General features: G+C 47.4%; 1 protein-coding gene across 4 annotated transcripts in view; it reads right to left on the minus strand.

The window, feature by feature from the left end:
* LOC138286719 (zinc finger protein 25-like) overlaps positions 1–24994 on the minus strand; it is a 91285-nt gene that overhangs the window by 63576 nt on the left and 2715 nt on the right. For all 4 annotated transcript variants that reach the window (XM_069227235.1, XM_069227234.1, XM_069227233.1 and 1 more), the window contains exon 2: positions 11034–11160. In XM_069227235.1, coding sequence (XP_069083336.1) covers positions 11034–11160 — 127 coding nt within the window. The remainder of the gene's footprint in view (positions 1–11033; positions 11161–24994) is intronic.

Here is a 24994-nt window from a genome sequence, read left to right on the forward strand (position 1 = left end):
CCAGCCACTCCAATCTAAAGACCTCCAGCCACTCCAATCTAAAGACCTCCAGCCACTCCAATCTAAAGACCTCCAGCCACTCCAATCTAAAGACCTCCAGCCACTCTAATCTAAAGACCTCCAGCCACTCCAATCTAAAGACCTCCAGCCACTCCAATCTAAAGACCTCCAGCCACTCTAATCTAGAGACCTCCAGCCACTCCAATCTAAAGACCTCCAGCCACTCCAATCTAAAGACCTCCAGCCACTCTAATCTAGAGACCTCCAGCCACTCCAATCTAAAGACCTCCAGCCACTCCAATCTAAAGACCTCCAGCCACTCTAATCTAGAGACCTCCAGCCACTCCAATCTAAAGACCTGCAGCCAACCGCTCCAGTTACAATGCAAGAAATACGCTTTCACTGCCTGGGAAACTGCATTCACCCTCAAGCATGTGCCGTGCTAAACCAGGGGCCAAACAAAATGGATCCCACAGATCGCACTACTCACAGTCTCACCAACCACACAGTCCTATCCCCATACATGAGTCACAGACTCGCACACAGAGAGTGTAGCAGCAGAAACGGGATATTGAGCAACCATTCTTTCATGGTGTTTCTTCACTGTCATTTCATGAACCCTGCAGCTGTACAAACGGCCGAGGATGGTAAAAGTCCATGAACTGTTTATTCTGGTTAGCTTCTGTGAGAAAGTAGCCTCCTTCTAGCCTTGTTACCCCCACTTTTGGCCTGTTTGTGAGTGTATGTCAGGGTGTTTTCACTGTCTCACTGGGATCCTGCTAGCCAGGGCCCAGTGCTCATAGTGAAAACCCTATGTTTTCAGTATGTTTGTTATGTGTCACTGGGACCCTGCTAGTCAGGACCCCAGTGCTCATAAGTTTGTGGCCTATATGTATGTGTTCCCTGTGTGGTGCCTAACTGTCTCACTGAGGCTCTGCTAACCAGAACCTCAGTGGTTATGCTCTCTCATTTCTTTCAAATTGTCACTAACAGGCTAGTGACCAATTTTACCAATTTACATTGGCTTACTGGAACACCCTTATAATTCCCTAGTATATGGTACTGAGGTACCCAGGGTATTGGGGTTCCAGGAGATCCCTATGGGCTGCAGCATTTCTTTTGCCACCCATATGGAGCTCTGACAAGTCTTACACAGGCCTGCCACTGCAGCCTGAGTGAAATAACGTCCACGTTATTTCACAGCCATTTACCACTGCACTTAAGTAACTTATAAGTCACCTATATGTCTAACCTTTACCTGGTAAAGGTTGGGTGCTAAGTTACTTAGTGTGAGGGCACCCTGGCACTAGCCAAGGTGCCCCCACATCGTTCAGAGCCAATTCCCCGGACTTTGTGAGTGCGGGGACACCATTACACGCGTGCACTACATATAGGCCACTACCTATATGTAGCTTCACAATGGTAACTCCGAATATGGCCATGTAACATGTCTATGATCATGGAATTGCCCCCTCTATACCATCCTGGCATAGTTGGCACAATCCCATGATCCCAGTGGTCTGTAGCACAGACCCTGGTACTGCCAAACTGCCCTTCCTGGGCTTTCACTGCAGCTGCTGCTGCTGCCAACCCCTCAGACAGGTTTCTGCCCCCCTGGGGTCAAGCCAGGCTTGTCCCAGGATGGCAGAACAAAGAACTTCCTCTGAGAGAGGGTGTGACACCCTCTCCCTTTGGAAAACGGTGTGAAGGCAGGGGAGGAGTAGCCTCCCCCAGCCTCTGGAAATGCTTTCTTGGGCACAGATGTGCCCATTTCTGCATAAGCCAGTCTACACCGGTTCAGGGACCCCTTAGCCCTGCTCTAGCGCGAAACTGGACAAAGGAAAGGGGAGTGACCACTCCCCTGACCTGAACCTCCCCTGGGAGGTGTCCAGAGCTCCTGTAGTGTGCTCCAGACCTCTGCCATCTTGGAAACAGAGGTGCTGCTGGCACACTGGACTGCTCTGAGTGGCCAGTGCCACCAGGTGACGTCAGAGACTCCTTCTGATAGGCTCCTTCAGGTGTTGCTAGCCTATCCTCTCTCCTAGGTAGCCAAACCCTCTTTTCTGGCTATTTAGGGTCTCTGTCTCTGGGGAAACTTTAGATAACGAATGCAAGAGCTCATCCGAGTTCCTCTGCATCTCTCTCTTCACCTTCTGCCAAGGAATCGACTGCTGACCGCGCTGGAAGCCTGCAAAACAGCAACATAGTAGCAAAGACGACTACTGCAACTCTGTAACGCTGATCCTGCCGCCTTCTCGACTGTTTTCCTGGTGGTGCATGCTGTGGGGGTAGTCTGCCTCCTCTCTGCACTAGAAGCTCCGGAGAAATCTCCCGTGGGTCGACGGAATCTTCCCCCTGCAACCGCAGGCACCAAAAAGCTGCATTACCGGTCCCTTGGGTCTCCTCTCAGCACGACGAGCGAGGTCCCTCGAATCCAGCAACTCTGTCCAAGTGACTCCCACAGTCCAGTGACTCTTCAGTCCAAGTTTGGTGGAGGTAAGTCCTTGCCTCCCTACCCCAGACTGCATTGCTGGGAACCGCGACTTTTGCAGCTACTCCGGCCTCCGTGCACTTCCGGCGGAAATCCTTTGTGCACAGTCCAGCCTGGGTCCACGGCACTCTAACCTGCATTGCACGACCTCCTAAGTTGTTCTCCGGCGACGTGGGACTGCTTTGTGCGACTTCGGGTGAGCACCGTTTCACGCATCCTCGTAGTGCCTGTTTCTGGCACTTCTCCGGGTGCTACCTGCTACTGAGAGGGCTCCTTGTCTTGCTCGACGTCCCCTCTCTCTCCTGACGCAATTTGCGACATCCTGGTCCCTCCTGGGCCACACAGCATCCAAAAACGCTTACCGCACGATTTGCAGCTAGCAAGGCTTGTTGGCGGTCTTTCGGCGGGAAAACACTTCTGCACGACTCTCCACGGCGTGAGGGATCCGTCCTCCAAAGGGGAAGTCTCTAGCCCTTGTCGTTCCTGCAGAAACCTTAGCTTCTTCTGTCCAGTAGAAGCTTCTTTGCACCCACAGCTGGCATTTCCTGGGCATCTGCCCATCTCCGACTTGCTTGTGACTTTTGGACTTGGTCCCCTTGTTCCACGGGTACCCTCGACTGGAAATCCATCGTTGTTGCATTGCTGGATTGTGTCTTTCCTGCAGAATCCCCCTATCACGACTTCTTTGTCCTTTGGGGAACTTTAGTGCACTTTGCACTCACTTTTCAGGGTCTTGGGGTGGGCTATTTTTCTAACCCTAACTATTTTCTAATAGTCCCAGCGACCCTCTACAAGGTCACATAGGTTTGGGGTCCATTCGTGGTTCGCATTCCACTTTTGGAGTATATGGTTTGTGTTGCCCCTATCCCTATGTGTCCCCATTGCATCCTATTGTAACTATACATTGTTTGCACTGTTTTCTAAGACTATACTGCATATTTTTGGTATTGTGTATATATATCTTGTGTATATTTCCTATCCTCTCACTGAGGGTACACTCTAAGATACTTTGGCATATTGTCATAAAAATAAAGTACCTTTATTTTTAGTATAACTGTGTATTGTGTTTTCTTATGATATTGTGCATATGACACTAAGTGGTACTGTAGGAGCTTCACTCGTCTCCTAGTTCAGCCTAAGCTGCTCTGCTAAGCTACCATTATCTATCAGCCTATGCTGCTAGACACCCTATACACTAATAAGGGATAACTGGGCCTGGTGCAAGGTGCAAGTACCCCTAGGTACTCACTACAAGCCAGTCCAGCCTCCTACAGCTTCCCCTTTGCTTTCAAGAACTAAAGGATCAGGTAGATAAGATGTTAATCAGAAAGGACAACAAAACCAAATGCTGAAACCGCAACTGTCCTCAGGACTGTGAGAATGTATTCATGCTTTGATAAGATTCCTTTATGATGCCCTTATGCGTGAAGTACCAGACCTGTACCATGCCTATGTCCCTTGGAGCAAGATGGAATAAACTGGAACAGAGAAAATACTATGAGTAGGACAGCAAACATTGAACGGCATAGGCCAAATGTTTCCTGAATTCTCCTGTCTGATTTATGGAAGACGTGCAACAAAGAATACTCTGACAATGTTGACTGGGCCAAAAGTAATAAAGCATATGCCCGGAAAGCTAATGGTCAAGTGACTGATGAAATAGCTGCCCTGCCAGGCACATTAATGGTTAGATTTATAAGATGATCCATCCGTGCCAACATGGGGAGCAAAGCCACTAAGGGAAGTCTCGGCCATGGACCAATACTTCGCTGAGAGGCCTGGCACAGGAAGAACACAATAAGGATAAGAAACTCAAGAGCTAAGCAGTAAAGTGTTGCTCCAGCATCTATAGCAAGGGCCAGGCAGGTGCACATTCTGGGGACAACGTGGGGGACAAGAGGATACTCTGCACCAACTTACAGACCCAGAGTGCCCAAGTAGATAATGGATGCTACCACTGTAAGGAGTCATGGGATAACTGAATGTCCATTACCACAGGAAACTAACAGGGCGCTCCATGGCATAAGGATGTGCCAAAGAGGGATACAAACATTCCTTTAACAGAGGGTCACGATAACATAATCATATGTCCAATAATGGCCTCTGCGCTGAATATTATGCAATGACACCAATGACACCATTTACCGGGGATACCAACAAAACTACTTTGACAGACAGGGTAACAGATCCCAGATGGCAACTGTCCACTTGCCGGATGATGATTTTATCCAAGAGTGTGGACCGAGCGAGATAGAGATACAGGTGAATATTCCAGTGGATCAAAGAGGGTCATATATTGAAGCAATGGCAGAAGGACATAAAGTGAAATTCCTCCTGTGCACCGGGGCCTCTAATTCCTCCATTTTTTAAAAAATGACCTGACATGCACCCCTCTAAGGAAGATACAATACATGATGAAAAGACTGATGAACAGTCTTTTGTGTTAAACAGATAAATGCACCTTTAATTTGTTGGGCACAGGCTTACTTCAAAACTTTCATGCAATAATTAAATGTACTGCAGATTGCACGTATCTTGAATGTACCAAGAACACTCCTATTTTCACTAATGTCTACTTCTCCTAACCCCAAACTACCGTATGTGACTGAATGCTTGACAAAGTAGACAACAATGTTTGAGCCTCCAGTAAGGACGATGTGGGGCGTGTGACAATAGCACCTGTACAAACAACAATGAAACAAAATGTTCTTCTTGCAGTACAAAATATCACCAGAAGGAGAACAGGGACTAGAAATAGTGATACAAAACCTAAGGCCTGGTCCAGATGTCGGCAGACGCGTTACTCTCTCACAACGGTGACTGATATGCCCTCTGCCGAAATCTACATCCCATTGTATTCTATGGGATTTAGATTTCGGCAGACGGGATGTCCATCACAGTTGTTCTAAATCAGGCCCTTACTTAGGTACAGGGTGAGAAGAGAGATACGGGTTTCCCCATATCATAGCGCGATTCTCCCCGTATTAAAAAAGGGTGATGACCCCACTAAGGAGATGTTTAGAGGTTTGTGATTTTTACTCACAGGCACTAACAGCACAAGTAGACACCTTTCAGTTGACACCAACCACATCTCTCATCCACTACATAGATGATACATTATTGGCCAGCACTAGTTAACCAGACTGTGCTTCTGACTCCATTGCATTATTATATTTCCTTGCTACACATGGCTGTAAGGTATCTCCCACTAAATTGAAATTTGTTCAACAGGAGGTTGCCTATTTAGGACACCTGTTAAAGAAGGAAAGGAGACCTGACCCTCTAAGAGTGAAAGTTATATTAGACATTGAAACCCCTACACAACACCAAGTAACTAACTTTTGCCTTCTTTCCAAACACTTGCTAAACCTCACGGCTAAAGACACCCGACAACCTTTACCATGGTTAACCAAACACCAGAATAGTTTTTTTGCTAATCAAACAGGCACTTTGTAACGCTCTTGCTCTTGGAACGCCTGACTATACTAAAGAATTTTAGCTTTTTGTACATGAACAAGATGGGTGCACACCTGCTGTTCTTACACAACAATAGAGTAACAGGAAAAAACCCTGCGCTTATTGCCCCACCACCTTAGACACGGCTGCTCGAGCCTTATAGGCACGCCTGCCTGCAACTGTATCAGCAGATGTTTCTCTACAACAAGCAGAAATATGGATTCTTGGACGCAAAGTACATCTGTATGTACCTCACTTTGTAGATATACTGTTAAATAAAGTGCAAACTCAACACTTCACAAATGCCAAACTAACACATACTGAGTTATGTTTGTTCAGTCATCATTTTACCATACATCAATGTAACACACTTAATCCATCAACCCTCTTGCCCCTTTCACGGAATGATACTTATACACCCCAAAATTGTGTACTAATTACAGAAGAACAGCCCTAAGGGAGAACAGATTTACAGGACACACAAATGAAAGAAAGCAATGGTGACTTGTGGGGCTCTTGCTTTCAGCTTAACGATGGGACAACTACTGCAGCCTGTGCTGTGACCACCTTACACAGCGTCATTGAAACTTGTAGACTATTAGAATTATCAGCACAAGCAGCCAAATTATTAGGATTAATAAGGGTCTGTGAGCTGAGCGCTGGATTACCTGTGAATATATATACCGATAGTTAAAATGCGTTTGGAGTTGCACATAATTTTGGCAGGCTTTGGGCAGGAAGAGGTTTTCTCACGTCTCAAGGAATAAAAATACAATATGGTTAACTGATTGTTAAATTATTGAATGCTTTATCATTGTCAAAAAAAGAAGGTATTGTCAATAATGCATACAAAAAGATAGGCAAGGGTAATGCTTTTGCTGATGGAACAGCCAGACAAGCAGCACAGAAGGTCACATCGTTAACATGTTTCTAGTCGAATGTTTATAGAAGAGAAAGAAAGTGCATATGACTTCAGTGAGAGGGGAACAGCAGATTCGCAAACACGAGCAACTAAAGAAGAGATACAAAATGGCAAGAATATGGTTCTCTGGTGAATGGCTGTTGGAAGGATGATTATTGATTCATGCTATCTGACAAATTGGTATATTTTATGACATTTTTGAAGCATGGCCCTTCTCATTCGGGAAGAGATGGCCCTGTATACAGCATGAAACTGTTTTGGGAAAACGCTATTGCAGCCAAAATATGTACAAATAACATGGTATGCACCCAGTATAATGCTGGGAAAGGAATTTCTACCGCCGCGGAGCAGTTTGCACCTGCTGAGGTACCCTTTGAACATTTGCCAATGAACTGACTGTACTGACTGTGGGATGAATGTTCAGCAAGTGGATCAAATGCTACCCTGCTAAGCGATGCCATGCTATACTATGACCATAGCTAAAATGCTTGCCGAAAAAATTATTTCCATGCTTTGGTTTGCTCCGGATGATGTCTAGTGATAACAGGGTGCACCTCGTTAATAAGGTAATGGAACTGGTCTACAATGGGAGTACAACAGAAATTGCATTCTGCATATCACCCAGAAGCAGCCGGTGCCAGTGAACCAAGAAATGGCATCCTGAAGGCCAAGATAGCCAAAATATGTGCAGAATTCACATTTACTTGGGTGGATGTCTTGCCACTTGCCCTTATGAGTATACAAACTACCTCAGATACTGTAACACATCTCAGTCCACATGAAATAGTGACTGGACAGCCCCTCACCCGTTGAGGGGGCATCCCAAAAATATTGTTAACAGCACAAATAACTGATGCACTGCTCCATGTGAATTGTCTTGAATGGACAAAACATGTTTCTGCCATTAATAAACAGGGGAAAGATGCATTGCCTCTGCAGGGGCCTAGACACAAGCTTCAACCTGGCGAATGGGTGATGGTTAAGAACTTTTAGAGATCTGACTGTCTACACCCGGGCTGGAAGGGCCTCGTACAAGTTCTGGTGGCAACACAAACAGGCGTGAAGTGTACAGAATATAAAAATTTGATTCATGCCTCACATGTGAAAAGAGCTCCCTTGCCTCAGACCCCACCACTGGCTGCAGCACAAATCACTGCCCAACGATTGTGCCACCTCAGCCCATAAAGGGCGCTGAAGTCCACGCTCTGAAGTCCATCTTCCTGGCCCAACCAACAATAGTTTACTATCCGGTCCAAAGCAACAAAGTACTGGTGAAATCCTGCGGCCTAGTGATGGTGAAGAAATAGGGAACAAAGGGGCCCAACTACTCAGGAGAAACAATTATGATGTAAGGAACCATGCTGACATAAAGACTGTGAATACCATTTGCCCTGATCATCATTACTACCCTAATATTCTTCGCCATCTGATTGTGTGGTCTATACTTCCTGACATTACTGGATTTAAATAACACCATGCTTACTGAAGATCTGCACGACTACCGTTCCAAAGACTACAGTGAAAACGTTGCCGTACGAATGATGAACACCTATCACAAGGAATTAAGGGCCAGATGTAGCAAAGGTTTTTACCCATTCTGTGTCTATGGGAAAAAGTGTTCGTACATATGGCCCTAAATGTCTTGGTTTGCTGGATTTGTCTAAAACATCCTTCTGTAACACAACACTGGATGCCTTTGTTGTCTTTAAGTTTGACGCTTTATGATTTTTGTTATATTCAATTTATAGCAGTGATCGCCTAGTTTTCTAGCCAGAAGAGTGCTGAAGGCAGACACAAATAGAGAGATGAAATAGTGGTACCACTGGGTTGTTCTGTCAAAGGAGAAGGTTCACCCTACAGGGATGCCTTCAATGATAGTGTCATGAGGTAAAGATGTAAACAATTCGTCATAGGGATGAAATTTCTTCTCTATCTGGAGTCTGAGGTCAGACTATAGGTAAATGCATTGTAATATTAGCTGTTTGTTTATCTGTAAATATGCTGCCCATTTGCTGTCAGGCATGTACCAATTTGTGCATTCTGCCACCAAGTAATATTCATGTTTGAAGCGTCATAATACAGTGGGAAGAAGTGACTGCACTAATTTATAACAACATGTTGACCAGATGTTCAAAGGGTGGTTTGTAGGAGCAGAAATGTGAGACTGAACACCTCTTCTTTAATTTTGCTGTCTTCACTGTGATTTCATGAACCCTGCCGCTGTAAAAACCCTGGATTTTTCAGTTAGGCCAAGGAGGGTAAAAGTCCATGAACTGTTTATTATGGTTAGCTTCCCCTTTGCTTTCAAGAACTAAAAAATCAGGTAGATAAGAAAGGAAGACAAACAGCAGATGACAAAACTGTCAATGTTTTTCTTCAACTTAAGTTACATATTTTATATTATGCACACGCATTACTCAGCCATTCAAATATATGTCGATGATGCTTAAATGGTATAAAAGCATTGCGCCAGCTGTGACTGGCAGAGTATGCTTGGAAGTTGACTGCTTCATATCTCTCTAAGCTCAAGCTTAAATAAATATACCTCCATGACTGTGTTTGACTGCTGTATCTCATTAACAGAGAAGTGTACCTGATTTGTTTGTTTACAACACACAACAAATGTCCAAAAACCTCTCCACTAACTTGCAGCTTTACTGATAAAACGATATAGTGCATTAACAATCTGTGAAAATTGGGTTTCAGAAAACATATCCTTTGCACATCAACACGTAAAGTATTCTGATTTGTTTTCATCCTATTAAAATATATTTTTCAATCAGACAGAAATATAAAAAAATGGGCTTTCACAATTACTGAAATATATTTTGAAATGGTTGCACAGTTGCCTTAATCATTTAAATGTTGTGTGTTAGGAAAAACCTGACACCCTATATCCTTTTATTTTACATTCTAAACAGCAGGTAACACAGTTCAACTTACAAAAGCCTGGAACTCTGCAATCAGAAGGAAACTAATTGTAAGACAGACTGACTCTTGACCTCAGTCTGTGACCACAGAGCAAATGTGACATAAGAACAAGTTTTAAAAGCATCTTTTATGGCCCCTCCACCTTTCAACTGAACAGAACACCTGTTCTTTGTCAACTCGCCAGAAGGGGCGAGTAAGTCCTAAACATAGCTCGACCTGATCAAATAAGACTCGCCACAGCGAGTGCTTGAGTAGATGTTTCGAGCCCTGCAGGTGTATATTAGGATCCAATTTAACTTCTAATGACATGTAAGGGTAAACAGAATGATCCCAATATACGTGAATCTGCTGAATCCTATTCTTCATTAATAGACAGCAACCTGACGCTCTTAATTCATATTCAAAGCAGCCATGAATATGTGCAGATTAACCCAAATATAACGGAAATGAGTATTCTTTGGTAAAAATTAAGCAAGCCTAGCAATAAGGTTAATGAGGAAGTTATTTACATTATTCTGAAGCTTCTTTTACTTAGTGAATTAGAGAGGGTCTTGGAGGAACAAAAGATGATGTGGATATAGGGAGGTTACATACCTTTAACTTCAAAGAAAGATTTGCACAGTAGAAATGCTGTGCTTGTTCGATATTCTTGAGCAAGATGGATAGAATCTAAGGATGATACAAGGTCTTTTTGCTAAGCTGCAATTTCGATACCCGAATTGCTGCTTCTACTCCCAACTCTTGCACTTAACTGACAATTTGTGTGATTCTGGGCAAATCACTTTTAGCCTCGATTACAAGTTAACCAGAAACTCTAAACCCTGTGTTAACCCTTGTTTGCCAAGGGATTGCAAGAAAAAGTTGTGTTGTGCAGATTTTACTAGCAGGTTTGTTAAAGCCTGAACTACAGATTACTTTAAGCAAAACTCGGAGAAAAATGTCAGGTTAATTCCAAGAGATACATTGTTTGGAGCGCAGAGATGGTATGCCCCGTTTGTGAGGGCTGAACTCATAGCAGGTGGTAATTATTACACTGATCTACTCAGAGCTGAGGCTATGATGTCTGTGGTTAAAACTGGAAATGTATGATATGTGAGGCAGTTATTCATATCTGAAATGTATCGTAATTGTTCAACTAAAAAAGTCAATCATAAAAGTAAACATGGGTCATAATATTGTATTATGGCAGACTTCTGGAACATTTTTCAAAGTGTAAAGGTTGTTTAACATTACCAAGGGAGACCAAGGCCTGGTGGATCTCGTTCATCACGTTCTTGTAAAGGTCCTTCTGCCAGTCGTGCAAGAGCTTCCACTCCTCTCCCGAGAAGTACGAAGAGACATCAAGCATTGTAATAGGGACCTGCAAGAGAACAATATACATGGCACAGTCAGGTACCAAGGCCAGTGAAAGACGACACTGACGTTCTTGTACATATGCAATCACTTTCAACCCAGCACTGTGTTCTTCACATTTCTAAGTGCCGTGTGATTTGTACTTGTGTGTGCAGGTAGCCTCTCTACAAAGAAGCAGCGATTCTGTCACTCAACCCAGAGTCCGAACACAGGCATTTGTGAAATATTTTCGGGCTTTGTATTGTATATGCGGATTGATCAAACCCAAGGTGTAACACACCATGGAGGACAGAAGCTCCTTTCTACCAGACTATGGAGAGGCTGGCGTGTCAGTGGCAGAACACATGCTAGAAGGTGGGAGTCTTTCTAATCGGGTCCCTCACTTCCACTGGAGCCTTCGTGCTAATGACAGCACATGCTATCAATAGGTTTTGCATGTACCATGGGGAGGGCGTCCTTTGTGAAGTGGGTGTGATGTGGCCTATTCAGGTAGCCTGGGATGGAGCAAGACATTTTCCCCTTTGTAGACAAAAATGCTACATCAAAACAGAGAACGAACCGGGACCGGCTGGAGGCTATGGTTCTTCAGCGCTCACGTCAGCCTAGAAGTGAGAAACCTCTGCTCAAGATGTCCAAACTTGCCTTGGAACAATCAATCAATCAAGAAATTTGTATAGCGCGCTACTCACCCGGAGGGTCTCAAGGCGCTGGGGGAGGGGGGACCGCTACTGCTCAAACAGCCAGGTCTTGAGTTGCTTCCTGAAGGAGAGGTGGTCTTGGGTCAGACGGAGGTGGATGGGGTGGGAGTTCCAAGTCTTGGCTGCCAGGTAGGAGAAGGATCTTCCTCCCATGGTGACTTTTCTGATGCGTGGCACGGCGGCGAGGGCATGGCTGGTCGATCGTAGCTGGCGGGTGGGAGTGTAGAAGGTCAGGCGGTTGTTGAGGTACCTGGGGCCCAGGTCGTGGAGGGCCTTGTGTGCGTGGGTGAGGAGGCGGAACGTGATTCTCTTGCTGACGGGGAGCCAGTGCAAGTCTCTCAGGTGTCCGGAGATGTGGCTGTGTCGGGGGATGTCAAGGATGAGGCGTGCGGAGGCGTTCTGGATGCGTTGGAGTCTTTTCTGTAGTTTGACCGTGGTTCCGGTGTAGAGGGTGTTACCGTAGTCCAGTCGGCTGGTGACGAGTGCCTGGGTGACCGTCTTCCTGGTTTCGGTGGGGATCCATCGGAAGATCTTTCGGAGCATGCATAGGATGTTGAAGCATGATGATGAGACGGGGTTGACTTGTCTGGTCATCGAGAGGGAGGAGTCCAGGATGAAGCCCAGGTTGCGTGCGTGGTCCGTTGGTTTGGGTGCGCTGCCCAGGGCAGGGGGCCACCAGGAGTCGTCCCAGGCAGAGGGTGATGATCCAAGGATGATCATCTGGGGTAATTCCCTTTGTTCTATAAAGTAAGTTATTTGGCAAGCAGACAATCCTCACTTGAGATAAGTTTACACATTTCTGTGACCACCTGTTACATGTCCACTTGTCATCTTTGAAAACGTATGTGTGGGGAGGGGAGGGTCAGTGTCTGCCCATGGGTTTGGATTTTGAAGATGGTACATCTTTAGACTGGCCCGAGTTGTCGCCAGTGCCCACACCCGTTAAAATGGAGAAGAACTCGTCAACCAAAACTACATCTTAATATCCACATGGACTTCTGGAGAAGCTCAGGTGCATCAGTATGGAGTTATACCTGGCCAAGAAAAGACTGTGCTGTGCTTCTTTCTCCCCATACATCTAGGATCAAAGAGACGTTTCTTGAGAAGCACTTCTGGTGTGACTGGTGCTGAGAGCAGAGGGAATGGGCTGCCCAGACTTGACAGACACTAACCCATTGACATCATGACACATGACAATGAGCGCGTGTTGGTGGACATCTTGGAATGGCTTTCCTTTATTATAAAATACACTCCACGACAGGTGTGCATGTGCGATTATGCCCTGGTGACCATTTTGAAATTACCTTATGCCAATGCAAATAAGCACTAGCAAATCAAACATCGCGGTCTTTCAAAAGGTAAGCACTACTGGCATTGCCATTTTTTGCTCTCTTCAAGGATGGAATGTTATGAGGACACATGGGACACTCTGTGAAATAGAAAATATTAACTAAGTTGTTCCAAGAGAACAACCTTACGTTCATGACGGGAGAAATATTAACATCTTACAATGAAGAGAACGACCTTATGATCACAGTGAGAGAAATATTAACAATCTACAATAAGTGTACCTTTAGAAAAGAGATTTGTCTAGTGGTTTGAATTGTCAACTTTGGAACTGTGTAACCAGGTTTGACCCCAGCCTTGGCTCAAAAGCTCGAGATTTTGACCCAAGCATAGTCACCCATACCCAAAAAAACAAAAAGAAATTGCCCCCTCCGACAAAACAATAAAAACACAAACAGAAGTGTAGTACAGTTCAGTGCTCCAGTTAAGGCCAAAATTGAGCTATTTAAAACAGCAAAGTTGTTTAAAAAAAATGATTATCTGAAGGAAATGGCAACATAAGCGGAACTCCTAAGAGACAATGAGCGACAGAGAATGCAAGCTGCAAAGATAAAGAGTACTGTGCCCCTGAACATCAGCGAGTAATAGTTTAGGAGATAGTGCATCTCTAAATTGATACCATACATAGGGCCTCATTACGACCCTGGCAGCCAGCGGTAACACCACCAACAGGCTGGTGGTGTTACTCCAGCTATTATGACCGTGGTGCAGTAGCCACGGCCATACTGCCGGCCCCTCCACTATACCGCCCGGTCATAATCCCCAGGGCAGCAGTGCAAGCACCCCTGCCCTGGGGATTATGAGTCCCCGACCGCCAGCCTGGCCATGGCAGTAAACACCACCACGGAAAGGCTGGAGGTAAGGGGGACTCAGAGTGCCCCTGGGTGCCCCTGCACTGCCCATGCACTTGGCATGGGTAGTGCAGGGGCCCCCAGGCATAGCCCCGTCGCGCATTTGACTGCCCGAATTTCGGACAGTGAAATGGATGACGGGTGCTACTGCACCCGCTGCACATTAGCATTGCCGCCGGCTCTATTACGAGCCGGCAGCAATGTTGATGTGCCTTTTCCGCTGGGCCAGCGGAGAGTAACTCTGTTACCGTCCGCTGGCCCAGCGGAAAAGTCATAATAGGGAGCCAGAAATACCGCCGGCACTGGCGGTATTGTCTCCCGCAGCCTCGGCGCTCTTTTTGAAAGACCGCTGAGGTTGTAATGACGGCCATAGTCCTAGAAAACATACAACAGGTATTCACAAAGTAGCATCCAACATGTGCTAAACCATGGTATTGGACACTGAACCTTTAAAAATTGTTCCTCAACACAGCCATTATATTTAATTCAGACACATGAAATGACCATTATGAGCGATGGTGGCCCCTTCTAAATCTAGTTTGCCAACCAGCTGGCAGCTTTATCTCCCAAGCAGTTCCTATGTTAATGGTAGAAGATGTGAGAGACGCTTTGAGAGAAAAAAATGTGAGCTCAGGTCTGCAGACCACAGTGGCCTTTCAATCATTTTTTTTTTTTTTTCAAAGACCCTCAGGATGGAAAGAGGGACAGGGAAAGAAAGTAGAGAGAAAGAAAGAAAGAAAAACAGAAGAGAGGACAGAAACAAAGAGAAGAAGAAAAAGAGGGTGCGCATGCCAGAGCGAGAAAGGCAGGCAGGCATTATAAGGCAACCATAAATAAAGCAATAACCATTGGATGTTAAGTCATGAATATTTCCTTCCTGCATCGGATACTGAGACATGAAATATCCTTTTACCAAGTAATTAAAGGGCCACCAGGTCCTGAGCTGCAAAAGACCTATTGGACATTATCCAAGGAGATGGTCAGACTAGTGTGAAAAAATAATTCTGTACCATGAGTTGCCCAGAAACTATGCTGGGACTTTGATTCATTGTAGCATTTATATAGCACAGGCCTCATCACATGAGTAGCAGGCGCTGCATGGAAAAGAACAGGTTATGTAGAAATAGCAACAAGCTGATTAGAAAGCAATAAAATGCCTTTAAATCTTTTTAGCATGTCACATTCGCTCTGTGTTCAGAGAAAGAGGTCAGAAGTCAGTTGACTTCTCTAACTGCAGAGTTCAAGGATTTTGTTAAGTGAACTGTCTGACCTGTTTTACAAAGAGTGTGAAATGAGAGGCTGTAGGGTGTCAGATTTTTCCTAACACACAATAGTTAAATAACTGAGTCAACTGCACAAGCATTTCAAAATATATTTCAGTAGCTGTGGAATTCCATTTTATGTACTTTTCTAGGATTAAAAAAAAGTATTTTGATGAATAAACAGGAGTTGAGGGAAAAAGTTCTAAAGAATTGGAACAAATCCAAAGATTGCAAAGTTGCACAATGGGCTGTGGTTAAGGAACCTTTATTCATCAAAACAAATTTGACAAATATCACAAACCAGAAAGAATCAAAAAAGTAAAAAAGAATGAGAAGATCGTAGAAGATGGTCACATGTGGAGCATAGACAGATTGGCACATTGTCCCAGGAAAATGTTACAGGGTATAGATTCATTCAAGAATGGAGAAAATTCACACAACAGCACCAGGAGCAATAGAAGAGATCAAAGAAAGGTACAACTCGTGGTGTGCACAGACACTATCAAATGAAGTTACCTAACCTTTTAGTCTTTGTTAGCCTCATCCTCCTTTTAAGATTCCCATGCCTCTTAGTTTTTACCTTGGTGTTAGTTGTAACAAGAGCTATACATGTGGTACTTATTTTAGCCATATTTTAACTTCAAATGCAATTTGGAATTTGCAGGTATCTTCGAAACTGTTACTCACATTATTGTGCTTCAATGCTCCATTTACAGCATTTTGTTTCTCAATTATCGAAGGAAGAAGTGTTTAAGGTTCTTCCGAATCGTAATTTCCTTTTATACAGGTTCCTCCGCCTTTCCCCTGCCTTGGTTACTTCCCTGGAGTCGTCAGACAGAGCTCAATGAGAAAGTTATGATTCCTATCAGTGAAGGACCTGCTTGGCAGGACAGGAGACGCACCAGTGTTGTACCCTAAATAAAAGGCTTCTACAACTTCCCTTTAGAGTCTTCTTTTCAGTTTCCCCATAAATGAGGATGACTTAAGCGTCGCCGAAACAACCTCTCAGGTTAGTCGGCAAGAGTCTCCACATATAACTCCTACAGGGCACTTAACTGTGTTGTCTAAGGGAAGATAATGGAGAGATTGTCCTCTTTTAAAACCACAGCCCGGAAGAGAACCCGGAGGCTGCTATGTGTGTGCAAAGCAGACACTACAAACGAACTAAAGCGCTTGTGTGAGCAGAGCACTCTTATCCTGCCGATCGAGAATCGCAAAAAAGTACTCAATATGCCTTGATGTTCATGGAATCCTGGAACACTGGAGCCTGCCAGACAGAGTCCTTTGTTGCCACCACATTAATGTTCGGGAATCTGTTCCAAGAGGTGTCTTCACCAAGCAAGGACACAAAAAACGTGCTCTACATCGTTGCCGGCAAAGGCATCATAATTCCCTGGATTCTATCCACGACAGGAAACAAAAAAGGAAGTGCTGGGGAAATACTACTCTAGTACTCGGCTGGGGATGGGTGGGGCTGTTTGCTTTTCTGTCCTATGATTGGGTGACAATTCCCATAGGTAAGTGACTGGGTAGAGGACAAGGGGTGTGGAGCTAATATTCCACTATTCCAAGGGGGCCAACGCGTTCTTTCTAAATGTGGCGGCCAAGCTTGAACTTGAAAACAATAGACTATTTTTAATACCTTTGTAAGATGGACACCGCTGCTACGTTTATTGTTGCTATTACCAGCATATGCCTGCTGTGTTTAGACAACTGCATGTTTTCTTTTTCTACTGGCATTCTTTTAACTTTGCAAACGTTGTTGAGTTTTTGTGTTTTATTGCAGTTGCGTCAGAGGGTGACTTGAACAATGAGTTAGTGGATTTATAAATGCATGAATGAGTTGGTGCATTGATAAATGCATGCATGATTTGGTGGATTGATAAATGCATGAATGAGTTGGTGGGTTGATAAATGTGAGAATGAGTTGGTGGATTGATAAATGCATGCCTGAGTTGGTGGATTGATAAATGCATGCATGAGTTAGTGGATTGATAAATGTGAGAATGAGTTGGTGGACTGATAAATACATACATGTTAGTAGATTGATAAATGCATTAATGAGTTAGTGGACCGATAAATGCATGAATGAGTTAGTGGATTGATAAATGCATGCCTGAGCGCAAGGGTGAGTGACAGAGTGCATGTATGATGAATTACTGAGTGCTAAAACCCACCAATGACACAAATGGCGCCTTCATTCCTAAGCCAAAGCAAGTGCCACTGCCCCTGCCTCTTTAAGCGCTTGTCAAGGGTGCCGGCCTCAGGTTTATGAGCTCGTCAAGGGTGCAGGCCTCAGGTTTATGAGCTTGTCAAGGGTGTAGACCTCAAGTTTATGAAGTATTGACTGAGGAGCTCGTCAAGGCTGCAGGTCTCAGGTTTATGAGCTTGTCAATGGTGCAGGCCTCAAGTTTATGAAGCATCTACTGAGAAGCTCGTCAAGGGTGCAGGTCTCAGGTTTATGAAGTAATTACTAAGGAGCTTGTCAAGGATGCAGGCCTCAGGTTTATGAAGTATTTACTGAGGAGCTCGTCAAGGGTGCAGGCCTCAGGTTTATGGATTATTTACTGAGGAGCTCATCAAGGGTGCAGGCCTCAAGTTTATGTAGTATCTACTGGGGAGCTTCTCAAGGCTGCAGGCCTCAGGTTTATGAAGTATCTACTGAGGAGCTCCTCAAGGCTGCAGGTCTCAGAATTATGAAGTATCTACTGAGGAGCTCGTCAAGGTTGCAGGCCTCAGGTCTATGAAGTATCTACTGAGGAGCTCGTCAAGGCTGCAGGCCTCAGGTTCATGAAGCATCTACTGAGGAGCTCCTCAGGCTGCAGGCCTCAGGCTCATGGAGTATCTACTCAGGAGCTGCTCAAGGCTGCAGGACTCAGGATTATGAAGTATTTACTGAGGAGCACCTCAAGGCATCAGGTGTATGAAGTATCTACTCAGGAGCTCCTCAAGGCTGCAGGCCTCAGGTTTATGAAGCATCTAGTCAGGAGCTCCTCAAGGCTGCAGGCCTCAGGTTTATGAAGTATCTACTCAGGAGCTCCTCAAGGCTGCAGGCCTCAGGTCTATGAAGTATCTACTGAGGAGCTCCTCAAGGCTGCAGGCCTCAGGTCTATGAAGTATCTACTGAGGAGCTCCTCAAGGCTGCAGGCCTCAGGTCTATGAAGTATCTACTGGGGAGCTTCTCAAGACTGCAGGCCTCAGGTTTATGAAGCATCTATTCAGGAGCTCGTCAAGGCTGCAGGCCTCAGGTCTATGAAGTATCTACTGAGGAGCTCGTCAAGGCTGCAGGCCTCAGGTTCATGAAGTATCTACTGAGAAGCTCCTCAAGGCTGCAGGCCTCAGGTTCATGAAGTGTTTACTGAGGAGGTCCTCAAGGCTGCAGGCCTCAGGTTTATGAAGTATCTACTGAGGAGCTCCTCAAGGCTGCAGGCCTCAGGTTTATGAAGCATCTACTCTGGAGCTCCTCAAGGCTGCAGGCCTCAGGTTCATGAAGCACCTACTCAGGAGCTCCTCAAGGCTGCAAGCCTCAGGTTTATGAAGCATCTACTCTGGAGCTCCTCAAGGCTGCAGGTCTCAGGCTCATGAAGCATCTACTGAGGAGCTCCTCAAGGCTGCAGGCCTCAGGTTCATGAAGTGTTTACTGAGGAGCTCCTCAAGGCTGCAGGCCTCAGGTTTATGAAGTATCTACTGAGGAGCTCCTCAAGGCTGCAGGCCTCAGGTTCATGAAGCACCTACTCAAGAGCTCCTCAAGGCTGCAGGCCTCGGGTTCATGAAGCACCTACTCTGGAGCTCCTCAAGGCTGCAGGCCTCAGGTTCATGAAGCACCTACTCAGAAGCTCCTCAAGGCTGCAAGCCTCAGGTTTATGAAGCATCTACTCTGGAGCTCCTCAGGCTGCAGGCCTCAGGCTCATGAAGCATCTACTGAGGAGCTCCTCAAGGCTGCAGGCCTCAGGTTTACAGGCCTCAGGTCTATGAAGTATCTACTGAGGAGCTCGTCAAGGCTGCAGGCCTCAGGTTCATGAAGCACCTACTCAGGAGCTCCTCAAGGCTGCAGGCCTCGGGTCTATGAAGTATCTACTGGGGAGCTTCTCAAGACTGCAGGCCTCAGGCTCATGAAGCACCTACTCAGGAGCTCCTCAAGGCTGCAGGCCTCGGGTCTATGAAGTATCTACTGGGGAGCTTCTCAAGACTGCAGGCCTCAGGCTCATGAAGCACCTACTCAGGAGCTCCTCAAGGTTGCAGGCCTCAGGCTCATGAAGCATCTACTGAGGAGCTCCTCAAGGCTGCAGGCCTCAGGCTCATGAAGCATCTACTGAGGAGCTCCTCAAGGCTGCAGGCCTCAGGCTCATGAAGCACCTACTCAAGAGCTCCTCAAGGCTGCAGGCCTCAGGTTCATGAAGCACCTACTCTGGAGCTCCTCAAGGCTGCAGGCCTCAGGTTCATGAAGCATCTACTCAGGAGCAGGTCAAGGCTGCAAGCCTCAGGTTTATGAAGCATCTACTCTGGAGATCCTCAGGCTGCAGGCCTCAGGTTCATGAAGCACCTACTGAGGAGCTCCTCAAGGCTGCAGGTCTCAGGTCTATGAAGTATCTACTGAGGAGCTCCTCAAGGCTGCAGGCCTCAGGCTCATGAAGCATCTACTGAGGAGCTCCTCAAGGCTGCAGGCCTCAGGCTCATGAAGCATCTACTGAGGAGCTCCTCAAGGCTGCAGGTCTCAGGCTCATGAAGCATCTACTCAGGAGCTCCTCAAGGCTGCAGGCCTCAGGTTTATGAAGTATCTACTGAGGAGCTCCTCAAGGCTGCAGGCCTCAGGCTCATGAAGCATCTACTGAGGAGCTCCTCAAGGCTGCAGGCCTCAGGTCTATGAAGTATCTACTGAGGAGCTCCTCAAGGCTGCAGGCCTCAGGTTCATGAAGTGTTTACTGAGGAGCTCCTCAGGCTGCAGGCCTCAGGTTTATGAAGTGTTTACTGAGGAGCTCCTCAAGGCTGCAGGCCTCAGGTTCATGAAGCACCTACTCTGGAGCTCCTCAAGGCTGCAGGCCTCAGGTTCATGAAGCACCTACTCAGAAGCTCCTCAAGGCTGCAAGCCTCAGGTTTATGAAGCATCTACTCTGGAGCTCCTCAGGCTGCAGGTCTCAGGCTCATGAAGCATCTACTGAGGAGCTCATCAAGGCTGCAGGCCTCAGGTTCATGAAGTGTTTACTGAGGAGCTCCTCAAGGCTGCAGGCCTCAGGTTTATGAAGTGTTTACTGAGGAGCTCATCAAGGCTGCAGGCCTCAGGTTTATGAAGCATCTACTCTGGAGATCCTCAGGCTGCAAGCCTCAGGTTTATGAAGCATCTACTGAGGAGCTCCTCAAGGCTGCAGGCCTCAGGTTCATGAAGTGTTTACTGAGGAGCTCATCAAGGGTGCAGGCCTCAGGTTTATGAAGCATCTACTGAGGAGCTCCTCAAGGCTGCAGGTCTCAGGCTCATGAAGCATCTACTGAGGAGCTCCTCAAGGCTGCAGGCCTCAGGCTCATGAAGCATCTACTCAGGAGCTCCTCAAGGCTGCAGGCCTCAGGTTCATGAAGCATCTACTGAGGAGCTCCTCAAGGCTGCAGGTCTCAGGCTCATGAAGTATCTACTGAGGAGCTCCTCAAGGCTGCAGGCCTCAGGTTTATGAAGCATCTACTCTGGAGATCCTCAGGCTGCAGGCCTCAGGTTTATGAAGCATCTACTCTGGAGATCCTCAGGCTGCAAGCCTCAGGTTCATGAAGCATCTACTGAGGAGCTCCTCAAGGCTGCAGGCCTCAGGTTCATTAAGTGTTTACTGAGGAGCTCATCAAGGGTGCAGGCCTCAGGTTTATGAAGCATCTACTGAGGAGCTCCTCAAGGCTGCAGGCCTCAGGCTCATGAAGCATCTACTCAGGAGCTCCTCAAGGCTGCAAGCCTCAGGTTTATAAAGCATCTACTCTGGAGATCCTCAGGCTGCAGGCCTCAGGCTCATGAAGCATCTACTGAGGAGCTGCTCAAGGCTGCAGGCCTCAGGCTCATGAAGCATCTACTGAGGAGCTCCTCAAGGCTGCAGGCCTCAGGCTCATGAAGCATCTACTGAGGAGCTCCTCAAGGCTGCAGGCCTCAGGTTCATGAAGCACCTACTCAAGAGCTCCTCAAGGCTGCAGGCCTCAGGTTTATGAAGCCTCTACTCTGGAGATCCTCAGGCTGCAGGCCTCAGGCTCATGAAGCATCTACTCAGGAGCTCCTCAAGGGTGCAGGCCTCAGGTTCATGAAGCATCTACTGAGGAGCTCCTCAAGGCTGCAGGTCTCAGGCTCATGAAGTATCTACTGAGGAGCTCCTCAAGGCTGCAGGCCTCAGGTTTATGAAGCATCTACTCTGGAGATCCTCAGGCTGCAGGCCTCAGGTTTATGAAGCATCTACTCTGGAGATCCTCAGGCTGCAAGCCTCAGGTTCATGAAGCATCTACTGAGGAGCTCCTCAAGGCTGCAGGCCTCAGGTTCATGAAGTGTTTACTGAGGAGCTCATCAAGGGTGCAGGCCTCAGGTTTATGAAGCATCTACTGAGGAGCTCCTCAAGGCTGCAGGCCTCAGGCTCATGAAGCATCTACTCAGGAGCTCCTCAAGGCTGCAAGCCTCAGGTTTATAAAGCATCTACTCTGGAGATCCTCAGGCTGCAGGCCTCAGGCTCATGAAGCATCTACTGAGGAGCTGCTCAAGGCTGCAGGCCTCAGGCTCATGAAGCATCTACTGAGGAGCTCCTCAAGGCTGCAGGCCTCAGGCTCATGAAGCATCTACTGAGGAGCTCCTCAAGGCTGCAGGCCTCAGGTTCATGAAGCACCTACTCAAGAGCTCCTCAAGGCTGCAGGCCTCAGGTTTATGAAGCCTCTACTATGGAGATCCTCAGGCTGCAGGCCTCAGGCTCATGAAGCATCTACTCAGGAGCTCCTCAAGGGTGCAGGCCTCAGGTTCATGAAGCATCTACTCAGGAGCTCCTCAAGGGTGCAGGCCTCAGGCTCATGAAGCATCTACTGAGGAGCTCGTCAAGGCTGCAGGCCTCAGGCTCATGAAGCATCTACTCAGGAGTTCCTCAAGGCTGCAGGTCTCAGGCTCATGAAGCATCTACTCAGGAGCTCCTCAAGGCTGCAGGTCTCAGGCTCATGAAGCATCTACTCAGGAGCTGCTCAAGGCTGCAGGCCTCAGGTTCATGAAGTGTTTACTGAGGAGCTCCTCAAGGGTGCAGGTCTCAGGCTCATGAAGCATCTACTCTGGAGATCCTCAGGCTGCAGGCCTCAGGTTCATGAAGCATCTACTCAGGAGCTCCTCAAGGCTGCAGGCCTCAGGTTCATGAAGTATCTACTGAGAAGCTCCTCAAGGCTGCAGGCCTCAGGTTCATGAAGTGTTTACTGAGGAGGTCCTCAAGGCTGCAGGCCTCAGGTTTATGAAGTATCTACTGAGGAGCTCCTCAAGGCTGCAGGCCTCAGGTTTATGAAGCATCTACTCTGGAGCTCCTCAAGGCTGCAGGCCTCAGGTTCATGAAGCACCTACTCAGGAGCTCCTCAAGGCTGCAAGCCTCAGGTTTATGAAGCATCTACTCTGGAGCTCCTCAAGGCTGCAGGTCTCAGGCTCATGAAGCATCTACTGAGGAGCTCCTCAAGGCTGCAGGCCTCAGGTTTATGAAGCATCTACTCTGGAGATCCTCAGGCTGCAGGCCTCAGGTTTATGAAGCATCTACTCTGGAGATCCTCAGGCTGCAAGCCTCAGGTTCATGAAGCATCTACTGAGGAGCTCCTCAAGGCTGCAGGCCTCAGGTTCATGAAGTGTTTACTGAGGAGCTCATCAAGGGTGCAGGCCTCAGGTTTATGAAGCATCTACTGAGGAGCTCCTCAAGGCTGCAGGCCTCAGGCTCATGAAGCATCTACTCAGGAGCTCCTCAAGGCTGCAAGCCTCAGGTTTATAAAGCATCTACTCTGGAGATCCTCAGGCTGCAGGCCTCAGGCTCATGAAGCATCTACTGAGGAGCTGCTCAAGGTTGCAGGCCTCAGGCTCATGAAGCATCTACTGAGGAGCTCCTCAAGGCTGCAGGCCTCAGGCTCATGAAGCATCTACTGAGGAGCTCCTCAAGGCTGCAGGCCTCAGGTTCATGAAGCACCTACTCAAGAGCTCCTCAAGGCTGCAGGCCTCAGGTTTATGAAGCCTCTACTCTGGAGATCCTCAGGCTGCAGGCCTCAGGCTCATGAAGCATCTACTCAGGAGCTCCTCAAGGGTGCAGGCCTCAGGTTCATGAAGCATCTACTCAGGAGCTCCTCAAGGGTGCAGGCCTCAGGCTCATGAAGCATCTACTGAGGAGCTTGTCAAGGCTGCAGGCCTCAGGCTCATGAAGCATCTACTCAGGAGCTGCTCAAGGCTGCAGGCCTCAGGTTCATGAAGTGTTTACTGAGGAGCTCCTCAAGGGTGCAGGTCTCAGGCTCATGAAGCATCTACTGAGGAGCTCCTCAAGGCTGCAGGTCTCAGGTTTATGAAGCATCTACTCAGGAGATCCTCAGGCTGCAAGCCTCAGGTTCATGAAGTGTTTACTGAGGAGCTCCTCAAGGCTGCAGGCCTCAGGTTTATGAAGCCTCTACTCTGGAGATCCTCAGGCTGCAGGCCTCAGGTTCATGAAGCATCTACTCAGGAGCTCCTCAAGGCTGCAGGCCTCAGGCTCATGAAGTATCTACTGAGGAGCTCCTCAAGGCTGCAGGCCTCAGGTTCATGAAGTATCTACTGAGGAGCTCCTCAGGCTGCAGGCCTCAGGCTCATGAAGTATCTACTGAGGAGCTCCTCAAGGCTGCAGGCCTCAGGTTCATGAAGTATCTACTGAGGAGCTCCTCAAGGCTGCAGGCCTCAGGTTCATCAAGTATCTACTGAGGAGCTCCTCAAGGGTGCAGGCCTCAGGCTCATGAAGCATCTACTCAGGGGCTCCTCAAGGCTGCAGGCCTCAGGCTCATGAAGCACCTACTCAAGAGCTCCTCAAGGCTGCAGGCCTCAGGTTTATGAAGCATCTACTGAGGAGCTCCTCAAGGCTGCAAGCCTCAGGTTCATGAAGCATCTACTCAAGAGCTCCTCAAGGCTGCAGGCCTCAGGCTCATGAAGCATCTACTGAGGAGCTCCTCAAGGCTGCAGGCCTCAGGCTCATGAAGCATCTACTCAGGAGCAGGTCAAGGCTGCAGGCCTCAGGCTCATGAAGCATCTACTCAGGAGCAGGTCAAGGCTGCAGGCCTCAGGCTCATGAAGCATCTACTCAGGAGCTCCTCAAGGGTGCAGGCCTCAGGTTCATGAAGTATCTACTGAGGAGCTCCTCAAGGCTGCAGGCCTCAGGTTCATGAAGTATCTACTGAGGAGCTCCTCAGGCTGCAGGCCTCAGGCTCATGAAGTATCTACTGAGGAGCTCCTCAAGGCTGCAGGTCTCAGGTTCATGAAGCACCTACTCAAGAGCTCCTCAAGGCTGCAGGTCTCAGGTTTATGAAGCATCTACTCAGGAGCTCCTCAAGGCTGCAGGTCTCAGGCTCATGAAGCATCTACTCAGGAGCTCCTCAAGGCTGCAGGCCTCAGGTTCATGAAGTATCTACTGAGGAGCTCCTCAAGGGTGCAGGCCTCAGGCTCATGAAGCATCTACTCAGGAGCTCCTCAAGGGTGCAGGCCTCAGGTT

This window comes from Pleurodeles waltl, chromosome 3_2 (genome assembly GCF_031143425.1).
Source record: "Pleurodeles waltl isolate 20211129_DDA chromosome 3_2, aPleWal1.hap1.20221129, whole genome shotgun sequence".
NCBI lineage: Eukaryota > Metazoa > Chordata > Amphibia > Caudata > Salamandridae > Pleurodeles > Pleurodeles waltl.